This window comes from Xiphophorus maculatus, chromosome 6 (genome assembly GCF_002775205.1).
Source record: "Xiphophorus maculatus strain JP 163 A chromosome 6, X_maculatus-5.0-male, whole genome shotgun sequence".
Classification (NCBI taxonomy): domain Eukaryota; kingdom Metazoa; phylum Chordata; class Actinopteri; order Cyprinodontiformes; family Poeciliidae; genus Xiphophorus; species Xiphophorus maculatus.
In genome coordinates this window covers 28,565,853-28,593,093 of record NC_036448.1, presented here as the reverse complement: position 1 = coordinate 28,593,093, position 27,241 = coordinate 28,565,853, and the positions used below count along the sequence as shown (strand labels likewise).

General features: G+C 42.0%; 1 protein-coding gene across 1 annotated transcript in view; it reads left to right on the top strand.

Annotated features, from left to right (window-relative positions):
- The first annotated feature begins 16,333 nt into the window (after positions 1-16,333).
- Positions 16,334-27,241, top strand: part of tmeff1 (transmembrane protein with EGF like and two follistatin like domains 1) — a 47,663-nt gene continuing 36,755 nt past the window's right edge. The window contains exon 1 of the mRNA XM_023335377.1: positions 16,334-16,906. Within this exon, the coding sequence (XP_023191145.1) occupies positions 16,744-16,906 (163 nt within the window). The 5' untranslated portion in view covers positions 16,334-16,743. The remainder of the gene's footprint in view (positions 16,907-27,241) is intronic.

Here is a 27,241-nt window from a genome sequence, read left to right as displayed (position 1 = left end):
AAAGTGATCCAACGTCTCCTGGTCTGCTGTCCATCTGATGAGGCGCCGCCTGCAGGAAGAGGAACCTGCAGGATTCAACCTGGACGATGTTCTCAGGTAAACTGAGTCAGAGACGCAGCAGGAAGGTTACGCCGCCTCCAGAGCCTCCATCAGGGTTTCATCACTTCCTGTTTGTCAAATATAGACTGAGCAACAGCAGGAGTTTTTTCTGTCCTCCTGTCTGTGCTCACAGAGAAACAGATTAAGATTATTTTAGATTCTTGGTCTTTTAGTTTTGATCTACTGTTGGAATAAAAATCTATTCTGTTAAATACCCAAAATGCAGCAGGCGACGCCCCAAACACACGTCAACAACAGCATTAGAGTTTCATTATAAATTCATTTCAGAACCAGGTAGGTTCTGATGTAACTTCAGTACCAACCAGTCTCTGATGAAGCAAATTACTGATTTTACCATAAAACTTTAAGATACATTTTATTGCAGGAGGAAGAAAACCTTCAGTCCTTTATCTAACCAGAGAAAATGGATGAAACTTGAACTTTATTCACCTAAATCAGATTAGTTTGATCTACTTTGAAGTGATTTAGGATCAACCAGCAGTGATGATCCGACTCTGTAGCTGATCCTGGTCCAGGTTTAGGCTGCAGGAAAACAAACTCATCACTTTTCCTCACTTTGTTCTTCCACTTCTCTCCTATTTGCTTTATTTGCTGTTTGTAAAATACCTCCAGACCAGATAAGTTGTGAAAATGGTTTGTGAGTTTTGGGCCTGAGATGACCTGTGATTTTCCACTTGACCACAAGGTGGCGACACTTAACAGCACATCCAGCTAAAATGAAACTTTTCTGTTTCCTTCAAAAAAGGGGAAATATTTCCCTCTGTGAGAGAGGAAGCTTCAGATCAGGTTTGAGTCCAGTTATTGATCCAGTTATTTATTAATATTAATCAGATTAAATAATCTGAGGAGCACTGCTGTGGCACAAAACAAAAAAGGCCTTTTGGTGTTTTTTGACAGAAATATGAAGAAATAAACCTGAGTGAAAAATCAGACTCTGGTTTGTAGTTTATACTGGGATGCAGCTAAAATCAGATTTAAGAGTTATCTTATAACTCCCTAATCTGATGTCTGATCGGTTCTGTCAGATGTTTCCTTTGGTTCTCAGACGTGTTGATGCTCTGAAACGTCGGCTCGGTTCGGCCCGCTGTGGGAAACCCAACATGTAAACCGGTCTGATCTCCTCAAACCGTTCAAACGATTCACTGATCTGGCACTGAAACGTCGGATGAAGGGAAGTGAGGAAACAGCCTTTAAAGCCGACCTGGAGTCGATTCACGAACCGAGAGGAAAACAGAGGGAATAATTACAGAACCAGATGACGGTTCGTTGGTTCAGGATGACCCAGTTTACCACAGGCAGAACTTTTCCTGTCTGCCTCACAGCTTCAACTTTCTCCTCTTTAATCCCATGAATGTGATGAAATCTACACGACAGGAAGTGATGCAGTTTGTTCCAACCTCTTCCTGTTTGAGCGTCCTCCATGTTTGCTGCTGAACGTGACGGCCATCTTGTTCCTGTTCCTCCGATCAGAGGAACCAGGCGGGATTTTCACTGAGCCTCAGCAGAACCCAGGATAATAAGATATTAATGAACAACTCGACAGATTCAGTCAATATGTGAGGATTCTGGCCCGAGTCTGCTTCACCTCAAACCGCAGAAAAATACAAACTATCATGAAAAATCATTCAAACAAATTATGAACCAGCTTCAAATGACTGTAAAAAGAGACTTAGACACAGTGTGTGTTTAAATGAAGGCTGACCTGCTTTATGTCCTCATCCTGGCTGTAACTGGTCCTTTATTAACCTTTGAGTTTGGTTTAAATTAACGACACGGTTTTTTTCTTTAGGCCTCAAACTGTACATCTTATGAAACTGTAATAAAAATTCAATGTTTAAATTTTATTTTTACTTTCACATCATAAAATCTGTTCAACAAAATATCCAGAAATGTAAAGTTTTTGTTATAAAACTGCAGACAGAGCAGAGAGGAAATGAATCAAAGCTGAGAACATCAAGCTCTTTTCTCTGTGACCAGCAGGAAAAGTCAACTGTTATGGCAGAATTAAACAAATTTACTTACAAATTTACTAACTGCAGGTTATTTAACATTTCTCCACACTTCTAGTTTTTCTTTTTGGCTGATTTTCTCCCTTCCAGTTCATTCTGAGAAGCTGACCTCTGACCTGTGCACCATCCAGGCAGGAAAAGGCTTCAGCACCAACTTCCTGTTAGTCGTCTGGCTGTTTGCTTCGCTTCTCATTTCAAATGTTCAGTTCATGTGGCTGCAGTCTTGAATATTTGGTGCGAGCTGCATGTGTGATGAAGATGTTTCTGTGAACCAGCAGGTCCAGATTTATTTTGATGCTCAGCCCTCAGGAAGCTTCAGCTGATTTTCTGCAGGGATCCCAACCTGCCGCTGGATTCTCATCTGAACATGGATGAAGTAACTTCAGACTAACTGCTGCGATCCCTGCTCAGCTTCCAGGGTTTCTGGCTGATCTGATGGATTTTTGACTCTTTAATCAGCGGTTGAGCCCGTCCTGCTGGGACCATTTTAAAGGAGGGATGAAACCAGTAAACCCCGGCACGACGCACGTTTCAGCTCTCTGAAACACAAAGAAACTTAAAGCAGATTTTACTGAGCTGATCCAGAATAAATCCACCTTCTGCTGTTTGTTTGCTCTCCAGCTCATGTCACCTTCCCTCCTCCAGCTCCTTGTTCTGTGAATGTTTTTGGATTTATGCTCAGCTTTCAGAAACTCCTGACTTAGAGAAAAGAAAAGACGTGAGTGGGTTGAAAATGTCTTTCACCTCCTGCAGCTCTGTGTGAATTAATGGACGAAAAGCTCCAATATTCTGACAGCTGTAAAAAAAAACAACAACCTGGCAGCAGAACAAAGGTAAAAAATACTGATATTTACATGATAATGTGTAATAATTCCTCTGTAATAAATCATAACTCTTTGTTGTTCCTGATTCTTTGGTCTCTGAACTTCATCACTAACAGCTTCTTCTTTAAGAAAGTCTGAAAATGGCTTCCTGCTCCTTTTTCTGCTGAAATCACCTTATGAGCTCAAAGAGCAAACCAACAGCGCCACAGCGCCTCCTGCTGGTTAACTGAGAGAATTTCATCTGAATCAGACTGATTAGACCAGGGGTCTCAAACTCAATGTACCCGGGGGCCGCTGGAGGTAGAGTCTGGGTGAGGCTGGGCCACATTCACACACACGGTCTCCTCAGCCGAACCTTTCTGATTGCCTATTACCATATGTGGCCGTAGTCAGGCGCTGTAACAGCCGTAATTGTGTAGTGTCTCTTTAAGATACTCTAGTATTGCTAATGACGTCACAAGTATGCGCCACGGCTTCTCTGTAGAGAGCGTGGGAGAAACGTGCTAGCCGGACATGTTAGTTCCCTAACATTTTAGTAATGTTACGGGTTGTTTGGACGCTGCTCAATTTTCATGTCTGATAATATAGCAGCCGTTCAACCGGCTTTGTAAGGCTGGTGAAGAGTGTATTTATTAAAGGACAACACTGGGAAATTCCCAGTACCAGAGTGGTTGTGAGTTTTTGACCGTCCTGACGAATCTGCCGCCTCCTCTCCTCCCTTAAACACAACCCAAGCGTTACAGCGCCTCACCTTAATACGTTACACTGATCAGCAACTTCCGGGTCTAGACTGGATGCTGAAGCACGTGAAGCGGGAGCGGCCGCGGAAATTGATCATGTACCGCATGCAAATAATGACAAATAGAAAATGCAAATAGGCCCGGCCGATGTCCCGCCCCCGAGAGCAATATACTCCACCGTGATTGGTAAGTTTGTTCAGCTCCGCACACAACACTGAAAAGTGCCAATTATATCAAACTCGCGGGCCGCACTAACATTAAACTTTCATATTAAGGGGGGGGCCACAAACTATCGTCCCGAGGGCCGCAGTTGGCCCGCGGGCCGCGAGTTTGAGACCCCTGGATTAGATAGATAGATAGATAGATAGATAGATAGATAGATAGATAGATAGATAGATAGATAGATAGATAGATAGATAGATAGATAGATAGATAGATAGATAGAGTATAAAAATAGGCAACTCAACATTATTTTTCTTTTATACTCTTCTTTTCTCATTCTAAGTTTTTCACTATTTCAGTTATTTGGTGCAATGCCACATATAACCGCCAGGGGGCGCCTGTCACATAGAGAAAATTGGACACAGAAGAAGAATAAACCTTCCTGTTGGATGCTAATGAAAGCTAAACATGTGTCTCATCACAGGTCAGTAAAACTGTATTTTGATGCATAAATATTGTTCACCTTTACGAGTTGAAGAGATTATTGAATGGAGAGTCAACCAGCGAATCACGTGATGCTGGTTTCTGACTGGGGACATTTTTCTGAAGGCTAATTAATGCTAATGCTAGCTGACTGTGGCTGTGTGTTAAGGTAGCTGAGAAACAGCAGAAGGACGGTTTCACTTTGAACTTATTGTATTTTGCACATTTCCAAACGGTTCTCACACAAAGCACTTTGTTTTGGTCTCTTTATTTGTAAAATGGACATCTCTCTATGGATTATTGCAAAAACCAGAGAAACCATAATGTTATGATCTTCTGTGAGTAAATAATGGCTGCCTGCATCTGAAGCTTAGTAAAGAGATGCAACAATAAGGAACATTTTACTTTTTCAGTTTTACTTTTTCAACATTGTTAGTCTGTTAAAAGAATTGATACAGTTAAAAGTTAAGATGCTTAAATATTAAAGCCTATTTTATTTGTGCAGAATATAAATTTGCACAACTATTAAAACTAGAGACTTGGTCTCTGCTCTGGTTTCATTATCAAAGCTGGAATCTCAGTGGCTGAAATGTGAATAAAACCAAATGAATTAAAGTTTGGACTCATTAGAGGAACAGAAACAATCGTTCTGCAGATAAACTGCATCCTCCCTCAGATAAATCATGAATAAATAATTTAGTTCAGACGGTGGATGAGCTGATAGTTTTTATACTTGTTGCGTTTCATGCAGTGAAACCAGCATTTACTGGCTCCGGTGTCTGTCTGCCTCCTGCTGGATGAACATGAACCTCTGTGAGCTCAGGATGCCGGATGTTCTCTGACAGAATGTCACGGCGCTCCTGCAGCTCATCATCATTCAGACGTTGCTCTGCCTGATCTCCCGGTTTGTTCAGACTTTAAAAGCAGCTGCTCTCATTATGCTTCAGAACAATGGCTCCGGCTGGAACTGTCCTCCCACGCCTGACGTTTCTCCCAGGTTTTCCTCTCCGCCACGTTCCTGGGAAACGCACTCAGCATGCAAGCCGCTCTGACAGTCAAACAGTTACTGGAATGAGGGACTCAGATATTAGCGGTGAAATGTCAAATCCAGGTTTATTCAAATGCTGCATGGAGCGACTTCATTAGCCGAGTGTTAAACTTCACTTCTGTCTCTACTTGTGTGTGAAAAGAAGCAGGTTAAGATGCGTTCTCCGTGTTTCTCTGTATCCGTTATTTTCTGTCATTTCTGATCCTCTGCAGACAGAAACGGCTTCAAACGTCGTCTCCTCAGTCGGCCTCATGCGGCTCAACCAGTTCGTCTTCACTGGTTTGGGGTAAACTCTTATTGGCTGTATTGATCGGTGATCGATGTCTCTGACAGTTCTGTGGCTCATTCATCTTCATCATCTTCATCATTAACAGTGCAGCTGCAGACAGAAACTGTGAGCTCCTGGTTTACTGAACCTGAGATTAAATCACATGTTTAATCTTAATTCAGCTGCTTCAGCTCATAACTTGCTCATAATTTCAGGTTATGAACTGAACATCTAAAGTCCAGCTGTGAAGTTTGTTTGCTTGGTTTCATTTTTTTACTGTCAAACTGAGAAACAACGAGACTTTTTTTTATCTAAATGAATCAACCTCACAGTTCTGACGTGATTCAACAGTTTCTCCTCCTCCGTTCGGTTCTGGTATCCAGCCAGACACACCGCCGCGTCCTTGGGCGGCTGATGAGTGGCGCCGCCGCTGCAGCAGCAGCTACGCTGCAGCGATGCTGCAGCTGTCAGCATCACTTACTGCCAGGCGGCTCCAACCGAACAGATTCTCATCAGAGGCTGAGATGTTTAGAAAGCTTTTAATGCAGACGTTGATTTAATCAGGGTCAACTCAGCCTTAATGAGACACTTCTGAGCCTCACATTTATTATGCAGCACTTTGCCACCACAGAAATAGGATTTAATGTAAAGTGACATGAATTCATTGGCTCAGTTTAGGCTGTTTTCCTGCCTTCGATTTGGGTCAGACCTGCCTGGTTCTACCAGGCTGTTAAAGACCAGATCCGGTTCACATTAAATAAAAATGGGGAATAAATAAAACCTGGATTTATTTCCAATTATCCAAGACATTCTGGTGCATCTTCCACATTAAAGTTTACCTGTAGAAATAAACCGGTCTCACTGTTTTAGTGAAACTCCGACCTGAAAACCGAAACAACCAACATCAAGATTATTTAATAACTTAAAGAGAATTTCATTTTTAAACTTCAAACTGAGTTTTTAAAGTCAAGTTTCAAGGATCAGAAATTCCTCAACATGAAAGTCGATTCTTTTTTCCGTAAAGATTTCTCAGAAAATCCCAGAATCCAAATTACTGCTGAAATGGATGAAGGCTGAGGGAACGGATGAGGAAATGCCAAAGTTTGGTGATTTCATTTCACTGATGTGGAGGCAGATTTGAAATCCAGTCAGTTTTATTACAGGCTGCATCAGAACTCCAGCCTCTGTAACAATGTGAAACGTTTATTGGGACATTTACAGTTCAGGACAATCTGCCTGTTCATGCTTTCATATTCAGCCAATCACAACGCTTCCAGATGGCCGACAAAAGGAGAACAACTCTGAACCAGAGTCATGAAAGGTCAGACGATCTGCAGACGGGTCACATAATGTCAGCAGATACCAGGCAGACGGTTTCCATCTGTCCAAATCTAAATTTATGTCCATATTTTACTTTATGATGTCATCATAACGACAGTAAAACAGTGAAACTGTTTAAAATGTCCTGCAGTTTGTGGCGTTTAGCGCCTGAATCGTGTTTCTGTCGGGATTCACTGAGGAATCTTTGATAGATAAAGTGTCTGAACTGGTTTCATCCAAATGGACTGGGTTCAGACGGTCAACAGCCTGGCCGTAAATAAAACCGTCTGGTTGTTTCCAGTTATCACTGAGCTGCAGCTCTCAGCCCTCTGAGCCTCTCTGCTCTCCGGCCGTGTGGTTACCTTCCTTCATCTGGTCCGTCCTGCCTGATCGCCGCGTGGGCGACTGAGTGGACTTCATAACGGGCCGGATCGATACCAGCAGCTCTGGTAAACTGGCTCTGTGATCCGCGGCTCAATCGAACGTCACCTGGAGGAGGAACCGGAGCGAGACGCTGGGCGGGTGACCTATGACCTATGACCTATGCTGCCTTCAGGACTGTACAGCAAATACAGGAATCCTGCTGCTGCTGATTAATCCAATAACATTGATCAGTATTGATTCCCGTCATGGCTTTTAAAGGAGCAATGATTAGCTGAAACAAAAGGCTTTATGATTAAATGAGTGTTTTTCTCTCCATCGTGGCCAGACCGCCCAGACCGCCCAGACTGCCCAGCCGCCCAGCCAGAGGGGAAAAACATTTTGTTGGTTATTATGTGATAAAAACACAAAGTTCTGCCTCCTTCAGCTCTCTGTGTTTCCTGTCAGAACCCTGGAGGTCTGACAGTTTCTCTGAAAAGACTTTTTCATCCAGCGCAGAGCAAAACGATAAGAGTGATCATGTTGTGTTTCCAGAATGACTGGAGAAAAATAAAAAACAGACGGTTGGTTATCCACAAGCCTCAGTGATGTTCAACATTTATCAGCAAGATTCATCTCAGAGATGCACTTTTTGTAACCTTTAATAACCTTCTGGGTTAGTTCATCTAAATGAGAGGCGTTCCTGGAACGGACCCGGTGTTCAGGCGGTACCGTTGGTTCCATCATTCAGACCGGCTTCCTCTGGCAGAACCTAGAACCTTTTTGCTGCAAAGCAACACTTCTGCCTCTAGAATAAACCAAACAAAGTTGGTTTAGACTTTTCAAAATAAAGCAGGTTTTCTGTGACGTTCAGGAGCAACTCGGGAATCTGAGTCTTAAGGAGACGGCCGGGCCTCCAGGGTCCAGTCTGCAGTGAAACCTGATGTCAGCAGCACAGCTGGTCTCTTTGGGACCAAAAACAGGAAATTCATTCAGATTTTTAAACTCATAAAGAACAACTGTAGTTTAGTTTTCAGGTTTGATGCATTTTCTTCAATTAAATATTAAAAGTTAATAGAAATCGACGTCAACACAGCATGTAGCTTCATAAAAATGATTCCTGTTAGTGAAAATGTTATTGCATAAGACAAACGGTTAAAGCTAGCATTTTTCATTTTAAATTTAAAGTTATTGAAAGCCGCAGTGAAGTTCTGAGGATCCGTCGTGTTTTTCTCTGGTCGACACCAGAACCATCAACATGGATGTTAAACCACAGGAAGAGAAACTGAAGTTCAAAATTTAATCTGCAAACATTTTGATTGTTATGAAAATGAAACTGATTGAAATAAACAACCTGAGTCATTATCTCACCTTCAGTTTTCTACAATCCGTCCAGAGCCGACATCATCATCATCATCATCGTCAGAGGCTGATTCATTCATGTGTTCATCATCTCAGCCGTTAATCGCCAGCAGCAGGATGAGTTCAGGCTGAAACTCTGCGGCGCATCTTGATTGAGTTTTTCAGCTTTTTGTGATCAGACAGGTTTCATGGAGATGAAAACATTTTTAACAGGATTCATGCTCTCAGTTTTCAATTAGTGAGGCGTCGCTGTGACAGATGGAGGGAGAAGTGATTTCCTCCTCAGGCTGGAGGCGAATGAATCCAGGCAGGAAATGGATTATCTGTATGAAATCCTGAGATGTGCTCAGTTTCTCTAATGGAAGCAGTGAAGCAGCTCAGCTTGTTCCACAAATACTCACATATTCATACCTCCTGTGTTTCATATCCATGTTTCAAAACATAATCAGCTAATAATCTGAGTCTGCAGTCAGTTCCACATGATTTACTAAAAATACACAAATTCAAACTAAAAACATCATTTCTGTGTAAAAAGATGCGTAACCGTTCTGTTTGTTGGTTAAATCAGAAAACATTAATCCTGCTGTAAGACTGTTGGGATTACAAAATGATCTTGAAGTCAAGCTTCTTGCATGACCTCCCTGAATGTCTGATTCCTCCTGGCAGAACTGAGTCGGGTTTGTAGAACCGAGATCAGGACTTTGAGATGAGCTGCAGGTTCAGGTTTCATGCTAACGTCCATTTGGAAGATTTTCTGTCCCCGAACATCACCGTCTCCGAACATCACCGTCCCCAAACATCACCGTCCCCAAACATCACCGTCCCCAAACATCACCGTCCCCAAACATCACCGTCTCCGAACATCACCGTCCCCAAACATCACCGTCCCCAAACATCACCGTCCCCAAACATCACCGTCCCCGAACATCACCGTCCCCAAACATCACCGTCCCCAAACATCACCGTCCCCAAACATCACCGTCCCCAAACATCACCGTCCCCAAACATCACCGTCCCCGAACATCACCGTCCCCAAACATCACCGTCCCCAAACATCACCGTCCCCAAACATCACCGTCCCCGAACATCACCGTCCCCGAACATCACCATCCCCAAACATCACCGTCCCCGAACATCACCGTCCCCAAACATCACCGTCCCCAAACATCACCATCCCCAAACATCACCGTCCCCAAACATCACCGTCTCCGAACATCACCGTCCTGGCTGACGTGTTGAGATGCTGCTTGTTACGGTGAAGCGCACCGGTCCCTCCTGCAGCAAGTTGGTGTTTTCAGGCCTGTAAATGTCACCCTAATATTTCTCATACTGGAATCTCTCCTTCCTGAAAAACTACAAAACAAATGCAAACAAAAAATCCTGCAATCACAGGAAATAAAAATAAAAGTTAAATCGCCACAAATACCAAAACAACATTAAGCATGAAGCTAACGCCACAAAATGGAAATCCTCCAGACCACCAGGGGGAGTCGACCAACAAATCAGACCCTCAGTAAACAGGATGATTTAATGGGACGTCCAGAAGAAAGTTGGAGGAACAAAGAAACGGTTTTCTACCCTTCATATCTTTAACCACATTATAAAACAGCAGCATATTAATGTAGTTAAATCCTCCAGAAAAACAAGTTTTCAACACTTTATATTTGTTGTTGTTTTTGATATTTAAGCTTCTCTTTCCTGCAGATGCAGCGTTTTTATTGCATTTGTTTTCTGTGGTTTCGTGTGTTTGAGGCGTTTTATGACATAAAATCTCCATTCAACTAAACCAACAAATGAATCTGAAGCTTTAGACGCCGTTTAGAGACACGATGGTTTCCACTGGGCTCTGAAGTCCGGCGTTTGGCCAGGCAGAGACCGACCAGCGTTAATGAAAGAACGGGTCGCCCATTGACATCCAGAGTGGTACCAGAATGGGTCAGTCCAGACATGAAATCTTTTCCTATTAAATATTCTACGATCAACTAAAGGTGATATTATAACGGAGAGGAAGCGACTGGAAACTCAGCAGCGTTCTGAGTTTCTACATCACCAACAGACCCGCTGACCCGACCCGACCGGAACCATTAAAGTTTCCTGAAGCTCTGACTGCAGAGGCACTTTTCTTATTTTATCTTTACAACCTTTATAAATCACGTTGATGTGAGACTGACAGACCCGACGTGAAACGATTCTTTATGCGCCGTTTATCTTTTTATGACAGATTTTATGAAGGGACTCCGTTTATGATCTTTTTACTGCGGATGGGTCGGCTTATTAAAACATTATGGCAGTCTTTAATTATGCAAAACTAAACTAGTGAGATATTCTAAAACTACCGGCCAACTCTTTGTTCAGCCGATGGAGGAGACATTAAAATCTGAGCTTCTGTTTATGCATAACATGCCTTAATGAAGCAGGAGAAACATGAAGCTGCTGGAGGACAGGAGAGACGGCGACAGGCCTGGACATCTGTCTGAACCTCATGTCAGGAAAAACCCCAACGATCCAAAGGTCAGAAGGTCAGATCACAGAAAATCCCCCAGAAGTGAAACCCAGACGCTCGTTCTTCTCCTCCCTGTTGGATCCGTCTGGAAAGAAAAGAATCCAGGATTGGTTCTGATCAGACGGCGTTTGGTGAAGAGGAGCTCCAAGCTCTCCTGTGGGATGAAGCTTCCCGTCTCCAAGGCTGAGCTCAGCTAACGCTCACAGGAGTTTCGTTTCAGCTGCTTGTACTCAGATCTTCTTCCTCTAGAGAAATCTTCTCACAATCCAGAAACTTGAAAGCGTAGCTCCTTCTTCTCCAGTCCTGACCGGTCGACCCAGATCTGGCTGCATCAAACCATCAAGTCGAGTTTATTTACTTGCATCATAAAACATCATACAGTCACCAGGAATCAAACATGCAATAAATATTACATTTTGTCATCAGGTGTGAGTTCAGGAAGCAGCGATTCGCCTTCTTCCTGTTGAGAGCAAAACCTTCAGAGAAAGGAGTCGCCTCATCTCGTGTGCTTCATGTTCAGCTGCTTTTCTCCTCGGTATGAATTATAGATTATAGATTATAGATCCTGACATGCTGCGTTGCTTTGCAACATTGTCAGATTTTGTCCAGAGATCTGCTGAACGGATCAGTGAGACGAGGCGGTTCGACCCGCTGGGAGTTTGGCTTCGTGGTTAAAACATGGACACACCTCTGGGTTTGGAGACGCAGAGACCAGATGGACCATAAAGACGCCCCTTCAGTGCAACCAGAGCTCTAGAAACTGCCTCTATAGGTACAACAACACGTTTCCTGGGCAATCAAACTTAATGACCCTTTCAGCAGCGATGGAGGAAGAAGACCTGGTTCTGTCTTTGATGCCTGGGCTCTGAGAAAAGGTTTATGACCAGTCCTGGCTGAGACATGGCTGCTCTCCAGTCTGTTACTTTCAGGCCGTTGAACCAGATTTCCAGCAGCAGTGAGGCGGCAGGTCAGCTGTGGTTTCTGCAAACAGCATTCAGGAAATCATGGAAAATGTTGCTGCTTCTCGCTAGAAAGACTTTCAAACTTTCAAACTGCCTCATGGTGTCTGCCAACGTAACAAACTCCTTTCTGCTCAAACCCTCTGATCCTCAGTGGTGCTTTGTCCAGATCCACTGGTCCCGGTCCAGATCCTTTACCAAACCTATAAACGTCCTTAACACTAACTGAGGATCCGATTCAAAACCTTCCAGTGTCCAAGTTTTTACGACACAAGCAATAAGGCAGCACTTCTTCTGATCTTGTTGGAGCTAAAAATCAAATTAATCTGCAGTCGTTGCTGACATGTTAACAGAACGTCGGTCAATCTGTTCAAGTTTAGGCGCCAACATGATTCACAGGTCCGATCTAAGGAAAGTTTCCTCTGAACATGTTCAGGTTCTGGTCTGGAAAAGGCAGAACCAAAGCCGGGAGAATCTCCCCAAACGTTCGGAGGTAAAATCAGAAACATTTATGATGCTGAGAGGAACTGTGAACGTTTCTGTCTGGAATATTAATCCGACCTGCATGAGCATTTTTCCCTCTCAGGTTCTGAACAGACTGAACCATGTTTGCTCAGGTTCTGAACAGAACCTCAGAGGTTCTGACAGGAACCCAACCTGCCTCTGCGTCCTCGGCTTCCTTCAGATTAAGCGTCTCATTAAAACCTAATTCCTGCATTCAGATGGTTTTGTGGTGATTAGCAGAGTTAACCCCGGCGGCCCGCTCGGCCCGGCAGGATGCGTCGGATTATCCTGAAACCCGCAGCAGAGCGGCGAGCTGCCGCCGCAGATGGTGGAGGAAATTAAAGGCTGCATGCTACGATCAGAACCAGAACCAGCCAGGATTCACCCCCTGCACCGCTGGGAAGACGGGCGTTAAACTTTCCATTTGTTTCATTTGGTTACAGCCGGCGGTTCTGCTGGTGGGGAGAAGCTGGACCTGCTGAGTTTCAGGTGTTTCAGAATTTCCTACTTTAATCTTAATGAAGAATCTGAGCAGTGAAGCTCCAGACCTTCAATCCACAACAAAAGCTTTAAGCCAATTACAGATAACAATAATGGAGCCTAATCAAATCAGCAACAATCCTCCTCTTTCCATTTGGAGACACCCCCCCCTCCCCCCGTCTGGTCCGTTACTGCAGCGGGTCGGGCTGGACGCTCTGACTGTGGACAGTCTGCAGGATAAACTGCTGAAGCTGAGGACAGATTCTACATTTCTCAGGGTTTCCAGAATCAGTTTTTATTGTCCCTCAAAGGGAAACTTTAAATTAGTTTAAGAATCTCAACTTTAAAATGTCTCTCACTGCCTTCACCACATATTCTGACTTTTTCTTCTCAGACTCGTTGCGTTGGTCCCTCTGGGTCGTCCAGCGCCTCCACTGAGTCTCTGTGTGGTTTAGAGTATCATCCTGTCCAGCTCGCCGTTCATAAGGTTTTCTTATCTTGGATTTTTATCTGCTTCAGTTTGTTTTTAGCTACATTTCTGGTTTTGTTTCTCAGTCCTGCTCTGATAAAAATCCTCTGGGTTCTCGTTTATTCCTCGTTTATTCCTCAGGAAGTTCAGACTCACCTGTCTGGTCCTTTTTCTCTCCTATTCCCACCTGGACGCCTCCAGCCTTCGCCTCCCTCTGTGTGATCAGGATGTTCTCTTTGCTTCTTCCTGTGTCCTTCTTTCTTCTTTTCTGCAGAATCTGTGCAGATAATTTGGAAAAGATAAATATTTTCAGTCGAGTATAAAAGTTTAACTAAGTCAGAACAGCATTAGAGTGGAAACTCGCCTCCTCGTGGTTCAGGATTCGCAGAAATGTCACCTATTTGTAGATTTTAGTTTCAATTATTGCAGAAAAAATATTTTAGAGCATATCTAATATCTACTGAAAGTAAATGTAGCCTGGGAGATACATGGAGCAAAGCTGCTGAACAAGCTGCTGGTCGAGTGAAGATGAGGAAGGATGGAGATGTTAGCTGCTGCGTTAGCGCTAAGGCGGTTTCCACTGTGCATAGCAAAGGATATTTGGTATATTTAGTGTTTCAACTATTAAAACAGGCAGTTATCAGCATCTTATAGGAGGTTTGAAGGTTTATGGTGCAGGTGGTCCTTAACCCGCCACACCTGGGCGTCACGGTACTTTAACCTACTTTTACTCCAACAGAAAAAAAATCAGTCGTCAAAAAACTGAATAAAATCCAGTGATGAGTAAAAGTTTGTAGTTTCTGTTAAGAACCTGTCTGGGTGATCGCTGCCATATGGGGAGAATAAAAACCCAAACAGACGAAGCTCAGAGAGAAATTACTGAGAAGTTTTTACAGAATATTCCAAACTTAAAGAAATCTGGCAAGAAGACGTTTAATAAACCAAATGATGAAAAACAGGAGGAGGAAGTTTGGCTCCAACTGCCTGGGATTCAGTAAAGATTCATCATCTGGTTTTATACTGACAGCAACGATTTACCTCCAAAGTCTTTCTGTTGTTCTGGTTTCTTTCTTTCCTACTTTACTGCTTGTCAGTGTGGATAAGTGTTGGTTACATAAATGCAGCTCATCCTGGTCAAATTAAAGTTCTGTTAACTCATGTTTTACTCTGTGGTCCACTTTGTGACGGATCAGAACTTTTCTCTGATTTCCCTAAAAGCCTTTTGTGAATTTATGTTATTTATGAACAACTTCTAGTTTTTACATCCAGAAAGCTGCAGGCTTGACTTTTTGACGTTTTTCAGGAATCTGCAGCTTTCTGACGTTATGAACTCCTGATTTGTGTTCAGTCATGATTGAGCTAAGGAGCAGATGAGTCAGAGCGGCGCCGGGATCAGCAGGACGCGTCGGGTCCAGCAGAACCCAGCAGGACCCAGCAGGACCCAGCAGTCCGAGGACTGACCTACTTCTGACTGCAGTAACTAACCAGCTTCACATTATTCATCAGGCAAAGTTTAGCAGAAAGAGCAGAGAGGAGAAACGCTTCCTGGTCAGCAGAGGATCTTTCATTTCATCGCAGGGAAATTTTTGCTTTCAAAATTTCAAAAATACTTTATTGATCCCAAAAACACTTACCAAGTATTTATGGTCCAGTTTCTAGTGAAAATATCTGACTACACTTGAAATAAGACAAAAATAATTTATAAGTAACTTTTAATAAAGATGCAGGATCTTGTTTTAAGGCAATAATAACTAAATATTGATGAAAAAGTTCTAGTTTCATTTGGAGATTATTTTACTTTTAACAAAACATTTTCCCATGTTATAAGTAAAATAATGTAACAAGAACTTTTTAACCAATATTAAGTTATTATTAAATTAAAACAAGCTCTTTTTACTTTTAAGTTAGTTTGGTCTTATTTTCACTAGAAACTATATAAAAATACTTGGTAAGATTTTGTGTTTTTGAAATAAAAAGGAAATGAAATCCATAAATGTTCTGACCCTGATGGTCAGGAGGAGCTGAAATCTTTATGAAGTTTCATTTATAACCTTTTAATCTCCTGGTTGTTTCCACAGATCATGAAAACTTTTCTCCTGAAGAAACTTTCAGTTCATTTCATTTCCCTTTGAGATCAATAAAGTGTTTTTTGAATTTTCTCAGATGTTGCTTTGAAAAGAAAACTTTAGTTTTGTTAAACTGATGCGTTATTATGTTACACCAGACTCTAAATATAAAAAATGCAAAAGAAAAAAGACCAAAAAAATCCAATTTAAGTTGGAAAATATTTTACTTCTTACAGGGGAAAAAAAAATCAAAAACCAAAAAGAAGCAACAAAAATCAGGAGAAATGAATAATTTAGTAATTTTTAAAGTTTCTCTATAGATTTTACCAACAGTCGTTTCATTTCATCACTAAATTGGCTGATTATTAATAATTGATTAATCATTTCAACCCAGTTCTGTTTATTTTTTATTATATTTTTTAAGATTTCTTGATGAAAACCAGTAAATGAATCTTCAACTTGTTGAACTTTGACCTTCTGCGGCTTCCGCCTCTTCTTCTTCTTCTTCTTCTCCGGTTTGCTGCAGTTTGTTGGCTGTGTGTGTAAGGTGTGCGCGCGTGCGTGTGCATGTAGAGGCGTGGAGGTGTGTGGGAGTGTTGCATCCTCTCACGTGACCATCCCGCCTCCCCTGCTCTTCCTCCTCCTCCTCTTCTTCAGTCCGGGTCTCTTTGTTGTGGTCGCAGCTGCCGCTTCGCTCTGCGCGCCGCGTCTCGCCCCTCACCGCCTCCTTGCCGCGCGGCGGACGCGCAGCCGGAGCGCCCCGGTGGTTTGCGGGTCTGTGCGGGAGTGACATCAGATCCGCTGTGAGAGACTCGGAGTTTGAGCGGCGGAGGCTCGGACTGAGGATGCTGCTGCCGGACCGGACCGCCTCTGAGGCTTCCTGAACCCGGAATCCCGCAGGAATCATCGCTCCTGCTCCGCCTCAGACCTGAGCGGCGCTCCGCTGCCTCTCTCCCGCGTTTGGAGCTCCTTCTGTGCGGGACGCGCCGTCAGGACAGCCGCGTTTCTTCAGGAATTACGCCGAGCCGAACCGAACCGAGCGGACTGCGGGCTTCGGGTCTCCTCCATGATGCTGACGGGCCCTGGGAGGTGCCGCCGGCGCCCGGGCGGGGCAGTCCGGTGCCTGGCGTCCGCCTGGCTGCTGGCGCTGCTGCTGGCCGGGCCGGAGGTTCGGGCTTCCTACCAGCCGCAGAGCGGGGAGTGCAAAGGCAGAGGCAAGGAGTGTTCAGGTAAGGCTGCGGGCTGCGGGTTGCCAGGTTGGATGGGTGAGGTGGTTTTGGGTTCATGCTGCTGCAGCAACACGGGACCGACTCTGTCCTGATGCTGCTGCTGCTCCTGGAGGACATCAGGACTTGTCCTGAAGTTTTTCTGCTGTTGCGTTGCAGCTCCTGCAGTCCGTGTTCCTGCGGCTCCGGATGCTCCTGATCCGCTCCGCAGGGATCAGAGTCACTTCTTCATCATTAGAGCCTTTAATCGGATTAAAGCCTTTAAACCGAATCGGGCTCTGCTTTCAGTAATGGGATGTTTCATTAGTGCTTCTTCTGCCTTTATGGGAGATGAATCTGTTTGCTTTGACTAGGCTGCAGCGGCACAAAGGGCTGCAGCGCTGCTGCTGCTGCTGCTGCTGCTGCTCTTTGTGCAAACATCAAACTTTCAGTTCATCAGGCTGATCTGTTATGGATCAAACAATCAAAAAAACAAAACCAGTTCAGACTGGGAGCTCTGGGTTCATTAAAACCCAGAGGAAGACATGATGGCGTTTCTGTTCAGTCTGATGTTTAGAAAATAATACGGCTTATAATCCAGAGTTATTAGGATGCAGCTTTTATTCTCCTGACATAAATCATCTAATTCTTTATGAACATGTTTCTAATTTCCATTTCACCTCCAACATGTTGGGCAAAACGTGACATTTCAAAATAAAAGGACTCTAATAGTCAGTAATCTCTCCGTAAATCAGGACTGGATTTGAAGCCGCATGTTTTGAAAGGTAAAACCATCAGCAGGTGTTTCACACTTTACTGTTATTTTTTATTTTTCTCAGCTCCTAAACAGAAACAGATTTAAGTAAATGATGTAAACAAACAGCTGAAGCTGCAGATACTGAACTGCTTTATGGTTCATATGTATTAAAACTCTAGAATTAGATTTTCCTGATCTCTGGAGTTTCTAACAAACATATTTCTGTTCATATGAATTCATGTAAAGTGAGGAGGTTAATATGAATCTACAGCATCACAATCTAATATTCATAAGCTCATCTCATGTTATCTGCTCCTTCCTGTTTTAATAAATATTTAAAGTCAGAGACCAGCATCATGTTAGCAGGGAAACTCACCCAGCCGCGTTCATGTGAAGAACTGGAATGAGACGATTCTCACCTTCTGCAGGTGAAACGTTCAGAGTCACATGAATCTCCAGACGGTTACTAACAGGAAGTGTGTCATCGCCCCCCCTCCCCCCGCTGCCTCAGAGCCCGTGAGCATGGCAGTAACGGATTGATCCCGGATGACAGGAAAGTTTCGGCTCTCTGAGTTATCGTTTGCAGAAACAGAGGTCAAGACGACGTTCGCTGTCGCAGAAAAACCAACAAAATGGCTTTTGGCTGCTGTGTTCGAGGTCTGCTGGGAAAACTCAGCTTTGGAGAAGCACCAAGCATCCACTGTGGACTACCAGTCATCACCGGTCAGAGGGCAGATTCTGAGTTTGGCTGTCAGGTTTCAGGGTTTCTGATTGCAGCTTTCACAGAGTCTCAGCAGGCGTAACCATGGAAACCTGAGAGTTTGGCGGTTCATCCAGAGAAAGATCAATGAGTTTGATTTCATCAGGCAATGGAGCCAAAAAACCGATTCTGTTGTGGTGTTGGTGTCCAGAACAAACGACTGTCTGTCGCGTCTCTGCAGAATATTCTCTGTTGGTGAACAGCAGCAGCAAAATGTCTTTCCAACTCGGTTCTGATCCAAACGTCATGATTCATGTGTTCATCTAGAGCCAGGAGGCTGTAACTGGACGGCATGTGGATGTTTTGTTGCTTTGTGGATGTTTGTGGTTCCCTCTCATGTGGCTGCTGGTCGCTGAGGAGACACATCTGTTCTGCAGCCTCTCCTGATGTCAGGATGTGAGGATGTGGTTCGTCTCATCTTGGTTTTTAATTATCCCAAAGCTTCAGAGGTTTTAGAGGTTTTAGAGGTTTCTCTCAACACCTCCAGGGTTAAATTATCTGCAGCTGCAGGAATCAGATGTTTGACCCAGAGCATCGTCTCGCTCTGGTTTCTGAGACAGAAGAGAACAATAAGAACAATTATCCCTTTGATGATTTAATAGGTATAAAACATTTAAATCCTGCAGATTTTTAATGGTCGTTGACTTTAACCACCAACTCGATTTATGTCCATCAGACTGAAACTGTTCAGCTGTTTGGGTTTTAAGACTCTTTTCATTATTATTCATAATGAAAGAGTGAAACGTTATTCATTATTATTATTATTATTATTATTATTATTATTATTATTATTATTATCATTATTATTATTATTAACTGTGACATATATAAAAGGATGAAAAACATAACTAAAATATGGTTTAAAGTAAATTTAATTCCATTATATCAACTGATTGCTGTTCATTTTTGACTCTACAAATTCACGGCAGTGCGTTGTTTTCTGTCGCCGGGCCGAGCCGGGTCGGTTCGGTTCGGTTCGGTTTGGTTCGGTTCGGTTCGGGTCAGGTCGGGTTTGATTCTCCCTCGCCAACACAAATGAAATCACGGCGGTAATTTGGCCTGCGAGGCTTTTAAACTGCTTCCTCCTGGGAGAAGCTCTCGGAGCCTCAGTCCGGCGACGCCGACATGACGGATGAAGTCAGGAGAGAGAAACAGGCGTGATTAAATTTTCAGCAGCCGCTCCGACATTAACAGGACCGCGGATGAATATTGATGTCCTGTCCGTGTTGTTTACGGTTTACAGCCGCGCCGTTTAGCCGGAGCGCTCATCTGGAGAAAATATTCACTCCTCGCTGCTGTTCGCGGGGTCACCGCCTCAACAACCCCGACGCCCTGCAATGAAACCACTTGATGAGGTCATTCTGTCCTCTGGAGCTGAGAGGAGGGGGCTGTGTTAGCTCTGCTAGCACTGTTAGCTAGGTTAGTGGTTAGCTCTGTTAGCAATGAGCTCTGTTAGCTCTGCTAGTGCTGTTAGCTAGGTTAGTGGTTAGCTCTGTTAGCAATTAGCTCTGCTAGCTCTGCTAGTGCTGTTAGCTAGGTTAGTGGTTAGCTCTGTTAGCAATTAGCTCTGCTAGCGCTGTTAGCTAGGTTAATGGTTAGCTCTATTAGCAATTAGCTCTGTTAGCTCTGCTAGCGCTGTTAGCTAGGTTAGTGGTTAGCTCTGTTAGCAATTACCTCTTTTAGCTCTGCTAGTGCTGTTAGCTCTTTTAGCCATTAGCTCTGTTAGCGCTGTTAGCTAGGTTAGTGGTTAGCTCTGTTAGCGGTTAGCTCTGTTAGCGGTTAGCTCTGTTAGCGGTTACCTCTGTTAGCGGTTAGCTCTGTTAGCGGTTACCTCTGTTAGCACCGATTTTTATTTTCCCAGTTTTGATTCTCAAAATGGTTCCCCTCAATGCATCTGGATTTGGATCCTCAAAACTACAAAAACACAACAGTTTTTGTTTAATTTCTATATTAATGATGTTTTTGGTATTTAGTTTTTTTTTAATCTATTTGAAGCTTTTCATGATTTGAATTTAACCCAGAAGAAGCTGGTTGTTTGGAGTTTTCGGCTGTTTCATTCCAGGAGTTTAGGCGTCTGTTTGGTGCCTGTCAGAGAATCCAGATATATAATCTGCTGATCATGTGATTGGTGGACTGAGCAGCCGGTTGCCATCGTTTCCGTTGTGTTTGTGTGGCGCCGTCATGTTTGGGTCGCTGCTGCTTTAAATCAGCAGCTTCCTGCTTCCATCACTTCCTGTGTTGTCTCCACGTCCTCAGGTTAAACTGCTGGGATGAAACTGTTTTCAGCATCAGACGTTTCATGGTTTGGTTTCTGTTTGAATCTGTTCAGCGATTGTTTTATTGCTCATAATGAGGCAGAAGCAAACAGGATAATCGGTTCCTTCTGCTTTCTGAATGTGGATGAATCCTGAGCCTCCACCTGTCGGCTCATTCTCAGTGTTTCCGAGCGAATCGCTCTGATTGATGACACAAGCGGCGGCGGCGGGAGGTTCTGACCGGGTTCCACTCAGGAGTTTGTTGCTTTTGGAGTTTCGGTTTGCAGGTTTCTCCTCCTGACTGTCCGAGTCCCGTTTCTCCAACTCTTCTCTACGGTGGCCGACAGGTGCAAATGCGCAGCAAAAGAGAAAACATGCGAACAAAAAAGAAGACACCCCCGAATGAAATGCAGCAAACAAAAAGAGAGACGCAAACACCCCCGAATGAAATGCAGCAAATAAAAAGAGAGACGCAAACACCCCCGAATGAAATGCAGCAAATAAAAAGAGAGACGCAAACACCCCCGAATGAAATGCAGCAAACAAAAAGTGTTGAAAACGGAAGTGCTCCAGACCACTAGGGGGAGTCAAAGAAAATAGTATTCATTTCTATGGGACCAGATGCAAGATTCAGAGAAAGAAATTTGAAAGAAAGTAAAGGTATCTCTCTGAATCTTGCATCTGGAAAGTGTGATTATTGTGAGAAGTCTGAAACAATAGAGCATGTTATTTTAGAGTGTTGTAAGTATGAAGAAGAGAGAAGATGCATGCTGAGAGAGTGTGTAGGTATTAAAGAAAGGTTTAATTTAATAGAATTTTTGAGGAGAGATTTCGGGAGTAGACATATTCAAATAATTATTCGGTATCTTAAAAAAACAAAGCTATTTCATAGGATATGAGTAGAGCAAGTTGGGTGTGAATGTGTAAAGAATATCAAAGAGGGGTATATAAAGTTATAAGCAAGTTGGATAATATAAGCAGGTGTGTATGTGTGGGGGTATGTTTAATCAGGAGTTAATGGAGGGAAAAGGTAGAAAGTGAAAGTTTATAGACCATCTCGAACCACACTCCATACTGGTAAGTGGCGGTAATGCTACTGTAAGTTTGTTGCCAACCGCCAATAAATACCAAGAAGAAGAAGAAGAAGAATCTTGCATCTGGTCCCATAGAAATGAATACTATTTTCTTTGACTCCCCCTAGTGGTCTGGAGCACTTCCGTTTTCAACACTTTTTGTTTGCTGCATTTCATTCGGGGGTGTTTGCGTCTCTCTTTTTGTTTGCTGCATTTCATTCGGGGGTGTTTGCGTCTCTCTTTTTATTTGCTGCATTTCATTCGGGGGTGTTTGCGTCTCTCTTTTTATTTGCTGCATTTCATTCGGGGGTGTTTGCGTCTCTCTTTTTATTTGCTGCATTTCATTCGGGGGTGTCTTCTTTTTTGTTTGCATGTTTTCTCTTTTGCTGCGCATTTGCACCTGTCGGCCACCGTACTTCTCTTTTCTTCATCACAAAGTTCAGCATCACTTTGACCATCAAACGTAACATTTTCAACATTCACAGTTTGAACCATAAAACATCCCAATGATTATCAGCCACCATGTTGGTGTTAGAAAGATGATTCCTGGTTTTATTTTAGTTCAGTTTTAAACAGAATATTAGATTCTTATTCTTCTTCTTCTTGTCCTCCAGCTGTTTCTGTGTTTGTGTCAAGAAGCTGAGCTGCAGATGATGAAATAAGAAAACCAGACTGAAGAAACTTTTAATCTTCACTCTGAATTTATAACTTCAAGACTTGAATTTTAATCAACGTTTTAAATAATTGATGGTTTTGTTTCCTGTCTCAGATCTGAAAGTTTAACAAATGTCTCTTGAAACTTTCTGGGAGCATTTTTCTTTTTTTTGTGAAAAGTGTGAGCTTACTTTCACACTTTGAAGATCTTTGTGTACATTACATAACGGAGTCCAGAGGGAGGCCTGTGGATTACAGGGAGCTTCGTTATTCACGTCCTGCAGCTTCACAGGCTTTTAGACTCCGGCTGCTTTTCTTCTTGGCTCCAAAAATAACAAGTTTCTGGAGAACGGCCAAACGGAAACTAAACACGGTGAACGTTACGTCTGCAGCAGCCATGTTGGTTCCAGACCGCTGGACCACAGGCTTGTTTTGACCCGGGACAAACCGTCCAATCAGGATGCAGTGATGCTGTGATGTCATGTGAGAAAATCTCAGTTCATCCTGCATTAGAAAACCTTCCTTCACTCATTTATTGTGTTTTAGAGCAAATTGCAGAAGTTTTGTATTTTTCATACATATCAACAAAATAGCAACATTTTCAATTCAAAAATCTTTTTGATGCTAAATTATCAAACTTATTATTTTTAATATTTCATTCAGATCATTAAACCGTCAGATTGATGGCAGGTTCATCTTGGCATCAATGCAGCTGCTACATCTTTAGCATTAACATGCTATTTCAGGCTAGCATGGCTTCGCCGCTAGGCTAACTCCGTTTAGCACAACATGAAGACAACAGCAGTCTTTTCCAGCGTCCAATCAGATCGTCCAGAAGCAGAAATTAACCCCCAATAGGAAAAGAGAAGCAGCTTCATTGTTCATTGATGCAGCTGTGCGCCAGATGTAGAGGCGTACAGAAACACACGGATCTTTCTTTACTTTATATTTCATTTCTATAATTCATATTTGCAGAAAAGTTCACTTAATTTATTCTGCAGAATTGTTTTCCATTTGCAGAAGTTCGATGATTCACTTTGTATGAAAATGTGAAAATAGAAATAAATTTTAGTTTAATTTGATTCCCTTTCAAAATAATGAAAACATATTAATAAAAGTTTTGTTTTATTAACCCATATTTTACCCCGGCGGGGCAGAAGTGGCTCTTCTCTCCATTTGTTTTCCATGTTTTCTGGCAGAAACAGTTCAAATAAGTTAAATGTTTCAAACATCAAAGTTTTTTTCTTCTGTTTCATTTTGTGTATTTCATAATTTAAATTTTTTAATCTAACTTCAGCTGGAGCGTTTTCTCTCCCTCAGCCGTTCCAATAATTTAGGTTTGTTTGTTTAAAACTTCTCGTCTCGTTTCTTCTGGAGACAAACTGGGCCGTCGGCTCGCCAAAATAAAAGCTTTCCAGGTTAAATTAGCTCACCTCCTCTCATTGATCTCCTGCAGCTTGGAAATAATTCTTTTATTAGTTTAGCTCAAACCAATTAGCTGCAGCATTAACAGGTGACAGACACTTTTAATTGTCTTTCATGAGGTAACAGATTCAGTTCATCAGCTGCTGGAAGTCGACTTTCAAACTTTAGTTTAATTAAAGCTGAGAAAAAGAAACTCCTTAAAGTCGAGGTGGAGGCAGCAGGCGGTTCAGGAAACCATGAAGGCTATAAAGCTGCTGGTGGTCATTTCTTCCTGTTTATTCCTCTCTTTACTGATCATCTTCAACAATAACTGGACGATAAACTGTCTGAGAAATTATTGCAATAAAAATTAATGTTGTTGTTTTGAGTCAATTTTCCAGCAATATAATGATAATGGCTTAATAATACAAGAACATATCCTCAAAGATGAATAAACTTTCAATTTTAATAAACTTTTAACTCTGGAACTTGAAGACATTTTAAATAGCCAAAGTAAATAAACAAAACAACAAATAAAATGAATTATAAAGTCTCTCTAAACAAAACTGTCCTTCAAAATAAAGGTTCAGTTGAGACTAAAACAGCAGACTGAAACTTTTATCATCCAGTTTTGATGATCTGAAATCAACATGAAGCTTCAGTTATTAGACAGAAACCAGAGATCAGATCTGGACCTTCAGAGTCACATAAAGACGGTTACAAAGTCGGCCTTCTGCCACCTGCAGGACGTTTAGAGGACAAACGTCATCTAGAGAAACTCGCCAATAACTGAATATAAGATTTTATTACTACTAATAATAATATGATCAGGAAACCAAAACACCAAATAATCATGAAAACAGTTTTTCTGTCTGATGCATTTTGTTCACTAATGTAATGTGATGAAGTTTTTACTTTTATTGTAAAAAGTCATCATTAAATATTAAAAACGTCACAAAATCCAAGTAAAAAAATGTTCTGGAACCGTGAAGCTTTTGTCACCAACAGAAAATCAGACGAAAATAATCTTTTAATTTTGTTTTTGGAGTTATGTGATGGGTCGGTTCTGTGTCAGGATGAGAAGTTCGGTTCTTTACGTTGACCGGATCGTCGGTCAGGAATCGGGTTTTTCCTCCCGGATGTTTTTTATTAAAGTTTATCAGAAACGTTCCTGAACATCAGAAACATAAAAATGTATGTTAGAGAAAACTAATTCTCCACAACAAAGTAGGTAAATATACATCAGTGTAAGGTTCATATTACGTTTGGTGCACTTTGACCTTTGTTTGTGAAAATTATAGCGTTTGCTTTGGTGAATAGACCACTGGGCCATGCTCAAAAACTAAAACATTTTGATAACTTTTAATCCCCCATCCCTTAACTGCACACAGACCAATGATAAAGCTCAAAATCCCTTGGAGGAGTTTTTTTAAGATTAGAGGTGTGTGAATATCAAAAATGGACCCAAAATGGCCGCCTTGCTGTACATTTTTAAAACATTTCTCCAACATTCATTGTGTTCAGTCGTCCTGCTGCGAACATCAACATTTCGACTTTGCAGTTTTGTCCTGATTGTGTCGACTCTGTTGGATCTGAATAGTTGCACCAAACTTCACTGGCCTGGTTGTGAGTCGGCTTGTGATGTAAGTGTCCTGTTAAAGTTTCAGTAACCTCTGCAGATTGGCCTGAGGTAAATGTTCCAGACCGAGCTTAAAAAGTCAGCTGTCAGATTTTGAAAAAGCTCGATGCCCCTGCAGTTCTTTCAGGGAACTCATTAGAAGTCGGACTCGCTCCTTGCAGCGGCTGCAGAGAGCTTGTGAACGTCAATACGAGTCTGAGCAGAAAACCCAGAAGACACGGATTAAAACTGATGTTTTTTAAATAAATCAGCCGTCTCAACAAACGTCTGTCCTCCTGCAGCAATTTAAACTTTCTGAAGGCAGAGCGCGCCGCTGTCGTCTCCATTACTGAACTCACAGGAAGATTCAAGAAAACCTGAAGTTACTCAGATCAGCTCAGAGATTTGATTTTGTCTTTCAGCTCTGTGTGACGTTTCATGATATTTGGGCCAATTAGAGCATTTCTGGACATTTGGAGGAACTGAAACGTTGTAATTAAAGCAGGACCAGTTTAACGACTGGCAGATGGGAACTGGTGACCAACTGGTGACCAACTGGTGACCAGCTGATGATGAGCTGCTCTGTTTACTTTAAACCTCTGAATCCCTCAGGAGCTTTTAGCTCGCAGCGTTTTGGCTGCAGAAGCAGCTGCCTCCATCCTCTCTTTGTTTTTATGAATTCTTCATTCAGCCTCCTCAACTTTCCTTTCCTGAGATATTTACCTACATTTACACATTTCCCTCCAAAAGAAAAAAGTTGAGTTTCCATGTTGAAGATCCGGTTTCCTTTGCAGCCAAACATGTTTGTGGCTCATAGTTGAGATTATTCTGACGATTCATTTAATAGAAAATTGGCAGATTATGCAGATTTTTTATTTGAATCTTTTTTCTACAGTACAATAAAACATGTGGCTAATCACTAGCATGTTGACCAACAGTCACTTCCTCAGTCCAGGATGTTTGTTTTATCTTTTATATGGAAATGTTCATGTTAGCATGAGGGCTACTGCTAGCTCGTTACCGTACAGAATGCTAACGATGTTACTCTAAAACGTGCAAATAAACACAGAATTTAATCTTTTATTGTCTAAAATATAAGAATAAATAATTTCTTTAGTGAACATTTAATGCATCTGCAGCTGAAAATCTTTCTGCTTGTTTTAAAATCGGTAAAGTTTACAGCTGATCTGCTGATGATTTGGGATTAACTGATTAATAATTGGAAGCACTAAAGTGATTTTTGTTGTAGAGAATTTGAACCATAATTTGAAGCTAAAGCTCTTCATTAGTTTTGGGTAGAGCACATTTAAAGACTTTTTGGTCTTAAAAGCAAAACATATATATTTTATTGTTTTAGTTTAATTGCTGTCCTGTTTTCTTAATCCATGTCCTCCAGGTAAAGAATAATCAATTACTAAGTTAGTTGACAGTTATTTCAATAATTACAATAATCCAGTTAATCTCTTCAGCCCTAATTTCGGCCATTTTGTTTCCATAATGGCCGCTGTTAGTGTTGACTTTATGAGCCACAAACGTCCCATAAAGGACTGGAGGTCCAGTCATCAGCACTTTAGTTAATTTTCTACTAAATAGACTAAAAAAAACACCAGTAAGAAAAAAACAAACTTGATTCACTGTAAAAACACAAAATCTAACCAAGTTTCCAAGGCAGAAATCTTAGTTCGGTTGAAATGAGACAAAACTAAAGAAACAGGAGTTTTATTAATATTATATTATTTCTTAATATAATTATTAATATTGATAAAAATGTGTTTGTCTTACTGTAAAAAAATCTATTGTTATAAGTGAAATAATCTGCCAGTCATTTTTAAAGGAAT